Source organism: Ceratotherium simum, chromosome 17, assembly GCF_057802395.1.
Source record: "Ceratotherium simum simum isolate JZ-2026a chromosome 17, ASM5780239v1, whole genome shotgun sequence".
Taxonomy (NCBI): domain Eukaryota; kingdom Metazoa; phylum Chordata; class Mammalia; order Perissodactyla; family Rhinocerotidae; genus Ceratotherium; species Ceratotherium simum.
This window is the reverse complement of record NC_141916.1, coordinates 18,888,183-18,900,213: the sequence shown is the minus strand read 5'-3', so window position 1 is coordinate 18,900,213 and position 12,031 is coordinate 18,888,183. Positions and strand designations below refer to the sequence as shown.

At 43.9% G+C, this 12,031-nt stretch overlaps 1 protein-coding gene across 1 annotated transcript; it reads left to right on the top strand.

Annotated features, from left to right (window-relative positions):
* The first annotated feature begins 257 nt into the window (after window positions 1-257).
* On the top strand, window positions 258-5,021 carry COX14 (cytochrome c oxidase assembly factor COX14). The gene is made up of 2 exons (XM_087442420.1): window positions 258-424; window positions 4,613-5,021. Exon 2 carries the CDS (start codon window positions 4,621-4,623, stop codon window positions 4,792-4,794), a length of 174 nt encoding a protein of 57 aa, XP_087298546.1. The 5' UTR covers window positions 258-424; window positions 4,613-4,620; the 3' UTR covers window positions 4,795-5,021.
* The last annotated feature ends 7,010 nt before the right edge of the window (window positions 5,022-12,031 follow it).

Sequence of the window (12,031 nt, the reverse complement as noted above, 5' to 3'; positions counted from 1 at the left end):
CATCCTAAAAGTTCCGGTTCCAGACCTTGAGTCCCCAAAGACCCTCTCTCAATGGAGAATGACTACAACCCCCAGGATTCAACGGGGCTCACCCACCGGAAGGGAGGCTGGCCCGGAAGCCGGGTGTTCAAAGGCGGCCGCCAGCCGGAGCCGCGGCAGGCGCGGGCTTCCGTCTCAGTGGGCGGGGTTGTCTCTCGCGTCGGGAGCGGACTCCTAGAGAGTGAGCGGGGCGGGTGGGAGGGAGCAAAGGCGGCTCTCCGCTCCAATAGCGCCTCAGCGTTCGGGGTTGTTCCTGGGCCGCCAGCCTCGCGTGGTCTGGTCTGGGGCGCTGCGTCCGTCGGCTCTAGGAAGTTACGCAGCCTGCGGCGGTAAAGACCCTGCCCCCGGAGGCCTTGGCTGCGCCGGAGGGAACCGCAGCATCCAGGTACGCCGTCGGCTAGGGCCCAGCAGGGGCCGCCTGGCCGCTGAGGCGCGCCGCTCGGGCGGGCCTTTGCTTACCGCATCCTCCTCTGCCCGAGTTTTCAGTCTTCGGTGCCCTTGAGGTCATGGGCGTATTCTGCGCCGCGGAGCGCAGGCCGCGATCTGCACTGCTTCCAGCTCAACGAGCTCCTTGCAGCCCTAGGTTCCTGTCGAACCTTGACTCCAACCGGGCATCTTGGCCCTCCACGCTCTGACTCCAGGAGCTCTGACCCTTCCTTGCCTTATAGTCCGCAGCACCCTGATATGTGCCTTTCCCGGGCACCCTTCAATGCTTAGCGATTTTCCACCTCCACTCCTTTGCTGCTTTCAAATCCTGGAATGCTCTCCTTCTCCCTCTTCTCTGCTGGTATAAATCTTGCCCACCCTTCTAAAGAGACAGCGCCACCCATCCCCATCTCTCTTTCCTACCCGCTTCTGCTAACTTTTCTCGAGCCCCCACTTTGTCTCTGAACTCTCACAATGCCTCTTCTGTTTTGGTTGCCGCCATCTTCTATCTTGTTTAACAGAATTTGGGATACGTAGCTTATCCTCATTAGACCATAAGCTCCTTTGAGACAGAAGGCATATTCTTCTCTGCGACCTTCATAGTCCGTGTAAAAGGTAGACAGATAAATGAGTCAGTCTAAGCTGAGGTAGATGAACCCATTTCAGGAAGTGAGTTTTCCAGAGGAGAAACCTGAGCCTTGAGGTCCTGCCATGTTTAGGGGCAGAAAATGAGAGACGAGCCACGTAACCTTTACAGATTGCACCCCTATGGCATTTTCCGTAATGGTTCTTGCCATTTTTTTCCTGTCTTTTTGAAACCTTCAGTCTAACCCATCACACCCATAACAGACCCAGCTTTGAGCTTTATTGAGAAAATGGATGATCCTCAGATGAGAATGTTCTGCTAACCTCAAAAATTTCCCTCATTTCCAAGGTTAATCTTTCTACCTGGGCTTCTAATTTCATCTTTTCCTGGGCCATCCTGGATCTTGTTCCATCCCACCCACCTCACTTATCCTCAGTTTAGCCACGAGCTTCTTTCCCTCTGACGACATACTTGAATCTTCCTTATCAATAAGCAAAATAAAACTAGAATTTCCTTGATCTTGTTACCTTCTCAAGCTGCTGCCCTATGACTCCCATTCCCTTAACCAGCAAATCACAAGAATATGGATTCTCATCTTTGGAGTGAGGGGGTTTGATCCTTCTAATAATCTGTTTCTCTCTGTCCCCCAAAAATGCATAGATGCATGAACCTTGGAGGGTGGTGGGGTTCATTGGCCTGCTGGGGCCCTGGCTAAGAATCTGTGCTCTTTATTTAATGCCTGTTCCAGTTCAGTGCACTAAATTGACTAGTTCTACACTAGGTTTACTGGTGCCCTCGTCACCTCTTCCCATCCATTGATGCCATCTCACCAGTCTTCATAGCACTTACCTTTTTTTTTTGTGAGGAGATCAGCCCTCTGCTAACATCTGCCAACCCTCCTCTTTTTTTGCTGAGGAAGACTGGCCCTGGGCTAATATCCATGCCCATCTTCCTCCACTTTATGTGGGACGCTGCCACAGCATGGCTTTCCAAGCAGTGCGTCGGTGTGTGCCCCGGATCTGAACCGGCAAACCCTGGGCCGCTGCAGCGGAGCACGAGCTCTTAACTGCTTGCACCACCGGGCCAGCCCCTTCATAGCACTTACCTTTGTAGTGGTTCCCAATTTTCATTCTGGCCCCACACACCTGAAAGATGCAGCACACCTCCATGAGTGGCAGTGGCTTGATACAGCAGTGATTTTCAACCAGGAAGGGGGATGTAGGTAAATGAAAAAGCCCTCCAGATGTTTCTAGAATTTCCTACCTGCCTTTTTTCCCTGATTGTTTTCCTTCTTCCAACTGGCATTCCCTTGGCCTCTCTTTCTGGTCTTATCCTCTGCTTTTGTGTCACTTGTTACCTTGATCAGTAACTGAAGCCTATCCTCTCTCCCAAGATCTGTCCAGATTTGCATATCCATCTGCCTGACAGACATCATCTCTTGAATGTTGTGTTGAGCATCTTAATTTTAACATGTCCAAAACCCAGCTCATGATCTTCTTCTCTGACGCTCACTACCACCCCACCCCAATACACACACCTGTTTCTTCTCATTTCTTATTTCTATTAACAGTATCCCAATCTACAAAGTTTCCTAACTTCCTGCCTTGGAGATAATTTCAGCTTTGCCCTAATCTATTCAGTTAATAAATCTTGTTCCATTTCCAAAATAACTTCTGCATCTGTCCTCTCCTTTTCTACTGCTCTGCCTTAGCTCAGGGTCTGTGAAGAGTTTTTGTTCATTTGAAAATAGGAGAAATCTCAGGTTGAATTAGACAAGAGATGGAAGTGAGGTTCTAGATACCACAATTACGTCTATTAGTAGGTGTTCTGTCACTCGTCTAGCCAAGCTGTACCATCCTGTTTCTTTGTTGGCTGGTGAATGCTTCCAGCCTTCTTCCTCCAGCCCCTCGAAGAGGTGGTCCCAAAACTGGTTAGCATCTGGCCAGGGTAATGGGGGATGGGAGGAGAAAGAGTAAGTGACGGGGAGGTTGAAGGCTGCAGGTCTCTTTGCTGGAGCTGGTTTACTACCCTAGTGTCCTGCTCTGTGTGTGTGTTTTCTTCACTGTCTCACAGCTTGGGGTCTTTTCAAACCTCAGATAACCTGAACACAACCATTTCTCATCTTGAACGTGTGCCCTTTGGTTTTCTTCCTCTGACCATATTTAGTGTCACTTTCCATAGTCACTTGGAATTATAATTCAAGGAAGCTGTGCCTCAGCTCAGCTTGGGATCCACCCTCAAAGACTGGCTCAAAGGCAATGTTCAGCCCATAGGACTCACTCTGAGAAGCATTTAGATGTGTCACCCTACTCGTGACCCCCTGAAACCAGCTAATCCTGAGCTTTTCTTTTTCCGAATTCTTGACTCTTAAGAAACCTATTCTCACTAATTTCAGTCAGTCTTTTAATTTCAATTCCGTCAACAGAGAGGAGCCTAAGAACACACTCATAGTCCCAAACTTAGGAACATTTTGTTCAGAATCAGAGATTCCCGTGCTAAACTTTGTCTTGTTCCCTAGCTCAGAATATCCAGGGAACGGTTAAATTAGAAGTAATTTACCTGGAGCCAGCCCCGTGGCTTAGTGGTTAAGTGCGCGCACTCCGCTGCTGGCGGCCCGGGTTCGGATCCCGGGAGCGCACCGACGCGCCGCTTCTCCGGCCATGCTGAGGCCGCGTCCCACGTACAGCAACTAGAAGGATGTGCAGCTATGACACACAACTATCTACTGGGGCTTTGGGGGAAAAAAAGGAGGAGGATTGGCAATAGATGTTAGCTCAGGGCCGGTCTTCCTCAGCAAAAAGAGGAGGATTAGCGTGGCTGTTAGCTCAGGGCTGATCTTCCTCACACACACACAAAAAAAGAAGTAATTTATCTCGTTCAATTGTGAGTTAACAATTTGCTGGGAACTTAGTTTCTTTTTAGGTCTTGGGATAGGTTCTTGGTGTTATGTTTGGAATGTAGAATTAGTGCTGTAGAAGGTTAAGTATAATTGAAATAATATAAACATACTGTTGGCACTATTTCAGGTACATTATGGCTTAAACAGATGCTTGAAGGCTAACCTGGGAACCTAACCACCGTGAATAAGATTGTTATTATGGGAAAACAAATTGGATATTGCCTAGCAGGTTCCCATTTGATCCTCCTAGAGAGAATAACTCACTGCTAATGTTTAATCCCTGGCTACCTCTATTAATTCCCTACTAGCTAGAAAAACTGATGCACGCTTAATGTACCAATTAAGAACGTTTCTGGGTGGTCCATCCCAGTCACTTCTATCCACAAACATGGAGGGCCAGCTGTTAGCTGTGATGTCGAGGCACCTGGTTCCAGCTGTGTTTCTGTATCTTGTATGCAGACTTTATTTGCCCTTTTGAATCTCAGAGTTCCCGAAAGGTATCTTCCAGTATAAGACTGCATATGTTCATATGCAGGGGCCGTTCAGAATAGAGTGCAGGCAGACTAAGCAGGATGCAGAAGGTATGGGATGGCCTTAAACAGGGAAGTGGGCTCAGCAGATGAGGCCCTATCCTTGGGTCTAAATCCAGTCTGTCTTTGTAGGGGACGACATGCCAACTGCCAAGCAACTAGCTGACATTGGCTACAAGACCTTCTCCACCTCCATGATGCTCCTGACCGTGTATGGGGGCTACCTCTGCAGTGCCCGAGCCTACCGCTATTTCCAACGGCGCAGCTCCCAGCGCCAGGCTGCAGAAGAACAGAAGACCTCAGGAGTCCTGTAGAACTGGAGGGCTTTTTCCCGTGAGCAGAGAGGCTTGAGGCATGCTGTGGAAAAACCTTACCTGTAATCATTTCCAATTCAAGAAGACTAGGGCCTTAATGGTTTTCAAGCCCTGCTGGGAAAAGGTGCCTATGTTTTCTCTGGTACTGCCAGCTTGGGGAGGCTGTGAATCATAATAGGAATGGGAGGGTGAGGCACACCTACAGGCATTAAATATTTTGCCATGTCTGTGTCTTGGTGTTTTTGTTTACTTAAATAGGGTATGGACCACAGAGGTTGGGCCTTGACTACCAGTCTTCTAGTCACAGACTAGATTTCTATATCTTGACCTTTTAGCACCCATGAAGTGGAGGATATACAGTTTTAGGTGTAGTAATATCAACTCTCATGATCTCAGAGAAAAAACTGTCCCAGCATCTGTATAAATCACCTCAAAAGACTGTAAAGACCAAATCTCTTCGTTGGTCAGTGACCCTTCCTGGACAAATGACTGTGTCCCGGTAATGGGGTACTCTGGCCAGCATGGCTACACACGCACCTCTTGAGTCAGGGAAGGCAGAGGCCCTTATTTAACAGCCCTGTCAAAATGGCCTGAAGTGGAGGAGCCATAGTTCCCAGAAGGAACTGTTGGTGGGCAACCCGTAGTAACACAGTCTACCTCTTTCAGCTCGGTGGGTATACGATCAGCATAAGGGTCAATTTCTCACTGCCACTGCACAGGAAATCTACCTGCAGGTCTTAGTGCAGAGTTGTAAAGAGGGTTTGAAAGAAAACACAGTACATTCAAGGTAAAACCCAACTTTGAAGAGAGAGAGTCTTGCCACCATTCCATTTTGAGCATTGAGACTTGCTAGTTCATGTCATTCTTGGTGATCACCCAAAATATCAACCCCCTTGGACATCTGTCCTCTCTCATGCTTCGTGTGCATACTGCTCTGACCTTTGTCTTCCTACTCCTAAACCTTTCACCGGAAAGCCCTCTTCTAGCTTTCCTGTATCCTCACCCGTTACTCCCATCCTGTCTTGGTTTGTTAACCAAGGACTCTACTGCCTCCTCTACTTTCTCACTTGCCTTACAGTATGGTCACCATTCTCCCAGCTCCCCAGTGCCACTTTCAAACAGTATATTAATAAGTTTTTTTTTTAACCTTTTTTTTTTTTTTTAAGGAAGATTGGCCCTGCGCTAACTTCTGTTGCCAGTCTTCCTCTTTTTTCTTTTGTCTCCCCAAAGCCCCAGTACATAGTTGTGTATCATAGTTGTAGCTCTTCTGTATGGGAAGAGCCTCCACATGGCTTGATGAGTGGTGAGTAGGTCCACACCCAGGATCCGAACTGGCAAACCCCGGGCCACTGAAGTGGAACGCACAAACTTAACCACTACGCCACTGGGCCGGCCCCAAATCAGTCCTTTTTGAGGAGCTTTCTTACATGGTCATTTCCACTCTATTCTAGAACTTGGAGACTTCAAATCTTTTGATTCCTTCTATTTTCTTCCAATCTGTCCACCCCTTCTTGGCCTAAACTGCTTCTTTGTCCAGCCTATGCCCACAGCTGATCCCCTAAACAACTCCCCTGCAGTCTCTGCCTCCATCCTTACCCTTCTCAACCCCAGACTTTGCTCCATTAGTTATCTCCCCAACTCACTCTCTTCTTTCTTCTCAGTATATAAACTTAAGGCCCCCTACCCCCACCATAATAAACTACTCAAGATTATTTGAGAAGTCTTACGTGATACCGCTTCCTTGGACTTAAATTTCCTTCTGCCTCCACCACTCTATTGAAAATCCTAGTTGACATCGCCTCCATTGTGCCACACCCACGATGATTTCCGTTCTCCCCTCACTGTTTCTCTGCTGCACTGAAACTCTACTTTGGCCACAGAGGGACCACTATCTTGTTCCCTCCTAGGCCTTTGGCTTTCCCTTTTGATTTCCTTTACGAATTTCTTTGCTCACTTCAAACACTGATGTGTTTCAAAGTTTTGTTCTTTGCCTATTGCTCTTATTCTGTATGTTCTCCCTAGATTATTCAAGGCACTCTGGTTTTAACATTACAGTAAGTAGTTAAGTGCTCCGTGTTGGCATCCTGGCTCCACCATTATAGCTATATTGCAATAGGCCAGTTACTTACTTTTAACTCCTCAACTTACCTCTCTCAAATGGGGACAAAAAAATAATAGTTCCTTATTTAAAAGATTAGTTTGAAGATTAAATGAGATAATTCATATTAAGTATTTAATACTCTGTCTGGCACGTGATAAGCACTCAGTAAAGTCAGATAGTAACACGTGCTGCTGACCTCCAAATCTGTGTCTTCCAGATTGACCTTCTGAGCTTCAGATATAACCAATTGCTTGATACATCCACTTGAATATCCTACAGTCCTCTCTAATTTGACATGTCCATGACTAACAGCATTTCTTCTCATCTCCAGGACCTACCAACTCATGTGTTTTTCCCTATTTTAGTTAATGGCACTATCATCCAAGTCAGAAATATAGGAGTTTTATTAGACTATTCTCTGTACCCTACTTCCAACCAAGTAATTGTCTTATTAATTTTTACCATTTAAATGTCCACTTAATCAGTTCTGCCCTTATCATTTTTTTTTTTTTTTGTGAGGAAGATCAGCCCTGAGCTAACATCCATGCTAATCCTCCTCTTTTTGCTGAGGAAGACCGGCTCTGAGCTAACATCTATTGCCAATCCTCCTCCTTTTTGTCCCCCAAAGCCCCAGTAGATAGTTGTATGTCGTAGTTGCACATCGTTCTAGTTGCTGTATGTGGGACGCGGCCTCAGCGTGGCCGGACAAGCGGTGCGTCGGTGCGCTCCCGGGATCCGAACCCGGGCCGCCAGCAGCGGAGCGTGCGCACTTAACCGCTAAGCCACGGGGCCGGCCCTACCCTTATCATTCTTGCTTTCACTTTGCAGAAGCCTTTAAGTGGTCTTGGTTCCAATTTTGACCTCATAAGCTTTATTTGCCACATTGCTATCAGCGACATCTATTTGGAACAAATTCGATTATGGTACTCCCCTGCTTTAGACTCCCTCAACCATAGACAATAAGTTAAGAATCCCTGACCTATAGGATCAAGACCAGACTCCTTAGCATGGCATATGAAATCCTTAAGACCTGACCCACCTTATGCTTCTGCCTCGTCCTTCATGTTCTGGTAATAAACTGCCTGTATGGTTGCATGCTGTTTCTTATTTCCAAGCCTGTTGTGCTTTTTCTCCAAATGGAACATCCTCTCTACCCCCAGCTGTCTCTTTTTCCAGAAATGCTTCTCTGACCTTTCACCCTCCCATTGCTGGGCCAGGTGTCTGTAGAAGATACCACTTTTCCTCTAAAAAAATCTTTAAAAGCACCAGTAGCTAAGACAGTTTTGAAAAGGAACAAAGAAGATGGGTTGGGCCTACCGGATATCAAGACTGTAGTAGAAAGCTAATAGTACTCTAAATGGTGTGGTCTTAGTGCAGGAGTAGACAAATAGACCAATGGCACAGAATAATAAACTCAGAAACAGATTAATATATATATGAGAAATTGAATACAATAGAGGATACATCGCAAACCCATGGGGAAAAATGAGGTTGGAACATTGAAAACCATCCATACTCTGTTGTTTGTGGGTGCATATATTATCGTAAAGTATAAGGAAATGGATTGAAAGGACACACCAAACTCACAATAGTAGTTGTCATATTGGGGGGGAGGTGAGGTGGCGTAGGGCACAGGTTAAAGAGGTCTTAAATGAAAACTGTTTACTCACAACACTCCTGATGCCAAGTATGTGAGTTTTTCCCACACCAAACAATTCTCCAACTCTCTAGACACCAACTGGGTGTCGTACAATTCATTTCTGCCACTAGCTTCCTGGAGTTAGCATAGACCCCACAGCTGAAGGGCTTAGTCCCACAAGACTGCCCACTTCAGATACCAATCACAAGTAGTGTGTCCCCAGGTTATCCACACTTGTGCCTGATTTGGCTACAAATTGGTTCCCACAACCTCCTCCTTAGGTTTGATAATTTGCTATAATGGCTCACAAAACTCAGGGAAACACTTTATTTACTCTTACTGGTTTATCGTAAAGGGTACCACTCAGGAACAACCAGATGGAAGAGATGCATAGGGCAAGGTGTGGGGCCCACCACTCTATCAACACCTTAATGTGTTTACCAACCCGGAAGCTCTCTGAACCCCATTTTTTAGGGTTTTTATGGAGGTTCTATTATATAAGCACAGTTGATGAAATCATTGGCTGTTGATGATAGCTCAATCCCCAGCCCCTTCCCCCTCCCTGGAGGTTGGAAGAGTAGGTCTGAAAGTTCCAGCCCTCTAATCATGCCTCCTTCTGGTTCCTCTGGCAACCAGCCCCCATCCGGAAACTATCTAGGGGCCTACCAAGAGTCACCTCATTAGCATACAAAAAGATACTTATCACTGGAGATTCCAAGGGTCTTAGAAGCTCTGTGCCAAGAACCTGGGACCAAATATATATTTCTTATATCAAACATCACAGGTCTCTAAGTTTTTATTTTATTTATTTTATTTTTTAATTATTTATTTATTTATTTATTTATTTTTCCCCCCAAAGCCCCAGTAGATAGTTGTATGTCATAGCTGCACATCCTTCTAGTTGCTGTATGTGGGACGTGGCCTCAGCATGGCCAGAGAAGCGGTGCGTAGGTGCGCGTCCGGGATCCGAACCCGGGCCACCAGCAGCCGAGCGCGCACACTTAACCGCTAAGCCATGGGGCTGGCCTGGTCTCTAAGTTTTTTATTTCTTTTACAAATAAGATTGGAAATAAGACAAAATGTTAGAGATATTAATTCTGGGTATTGGAAATGTGGGCGCTTAGAGTATTTGTGTTTTCCTGCTTTTTTTTTTTTTTTCAATTTCTCAAAGAAAACTTAAGGGGAGAAAAAATACTTTTGATGGCTTCCTATTATTTACGTCAGTGGCTCTTAGCAGAAGTGGCACCCCCCCACACAAGACAAGTGAAAGTATTTTGATTGTCACAATGCTTGGGAAGCATCTCTGGCATTTAGTAGGTGGAAGCCAAAGATGCTAGACTGCTTGCAATGCCTGGGATGGTCTTGCATAACAAATTGTCCCAAGTCCTACACAACTATCAAATGTCCCCAGAGATATTCAAGTAAGTGAAAAAACAGTTTATACTTAGCTGAGCCTATAACCTAACTCTCTTTTACATATAAACACAAAGTATTTTTTGCACAGTTTTAATGTATTCTGAATTCTCTAGGCATGCAACTACTGTATTAATGGGGGGAAGATTGTACAGTAGTTTGTTTTATTCAGAACTAATATTTACCATTTCAGAAAACCATGCTGTTGGTGGGAGAGCCTGTTCTTGGTATTTGAGTCTCTAACACAATTGTATCAGTCTGCATTTGTAGCCATTGTATTCATGGTGAATGTACAGAAGTGCAAATAAGCATTTGAGTGCTAGTATAACTATGTCCAAATATTTATATATGGAAATCATTTTATTATAAATTTTTAAAAAATTCTCCTTTATATTACTACTAGGGCATTATGCTGATTTTTAAAAATTATGTGTGTAGGTAAGTTAAATATCTACTGATTGTGTTTAAGGGTAGTAAAGGGAGTGTTACAAATATTTGTTATACAAAGTAAGTGGTTTAGAAATAATCCACTCACATTTGGTCAACTTTTGCTATGGTGCTGAGGTCATGTTAATTTTATGCATCAACTTGACTAGGCTGTGGTGCCCGGTTGTTTGGTCAAACACCAGTTTGGATGTTGCTGTGAATGTATTTTTTAGATTTAATTAACATTTAAATCAGCAGACTTTGAGTAAAGCAGTTCAGCCTCCCTAACGTGGATAGGCCACATCCAATCACTTGAAGGCCTTAAGAGCAAAGACTGAGAGTTCCCGAAGAAGGAATTCTGCATCAAGACTGTAACATAGAAACTCTGCCTGAGTTTCCAGCCTGTAAATCTTGGACTCAGGGCTGCCACATCAACTCTTCTTACCTGAATTTCCAGCTCGCCGGCCTGCTCTACAAATTTCAGAATTGCCAGTCCCTACAATTGTGTGAGCCAATTCCTTAAAGTAGATCAGTCTGTCACTCGCTCGCTCTCTCTCTAACCTATTGGTTCTCTTTCTCTGGGGAACTCAAATAGAGCAGATAATGCCGATATGTATCTGTCCAGGCTTGCCTTTTGGCCTAGGTTCCAGTACCTCCGATTGTCTAATGGTCATTTTCACTTGGAGCACCTACTGTCGTTTCAAATACGGCTTGTCAAAACCTAAACTCAAGCAATTGTTTAGTATTTACTGAGCACAAACTGTATTTAATCAAGAAGAATAGACATATTTGCTGTTAAACTAAGATGAAGGCATATAATCAAGTTCATCAGTTATTACACCAAATATCAATAGACTGAATTCTCTCATTAAACAACAAAGACTAACAGATTGGGCTAAAAAAGCAAATCGAAGTTATATGTAGTTTCTAATAAACATACTTATTATTAATAAAGGAAAGTTGAAAATAGATGGATAAGACATACTAGACAAATACAAACAAGTGTAAAGCAAGAGTGATAATATTAAGAAAAGTTAACAAACACTAAACAGAATAAAGAGATCATTTGGTAATGCAAAAAGACAATTTATGAAGAAGAGATGATTATCATAAATTTGTTTGCAACAAACAACAAAGCAACTAAAAAACTAAAGCAAAAATTCTTAGGAATGCAAGGAGAACAGATGAAAATATAATTATAGTGAGAGGCTTTATTATACTTTGTTTAGAACTGAACGGTACTAGAAGAATAAAATAGGACTGAGAAGAAATGAATGATACAAACAACAACACCTGATATATATATATATGCATATATGTGTATATATAATAAATATAGAACAGATAATTTTCCATAAATATCTATAGAACATGTAAACATCAATTGTATATTTGGCTATTCCAAAAAAAAATTTTTAACAAATTTAAAAGTAGGAATTTTATAGTCTGCATTCTCTGATCCATCCAATAAAATTATAGATAAATGACAATCTCAACTACTTAGAAATGAAATATTCCCAGGCAATCCTTAAAGAGAAAAATCAAAACTGAAATTTTCAACTTTCTTTAAAGCAATGAAACAAAATATTTCATATAAAACTGCAGGACACAGCCTAACCTGGTGTCAGGAAATGTATGCCCTTAAATGCCTTCACAAG

Bases quoted from the DNA above. Each gene is read 5' to 3' on its own strand.
- COX14 (XM_087442420.1), top strand. From the start codon at position 4,621: ATGCCAACTGCCAAGCAACTAGCTGACATTGGCTACAAGACCTTCTCC.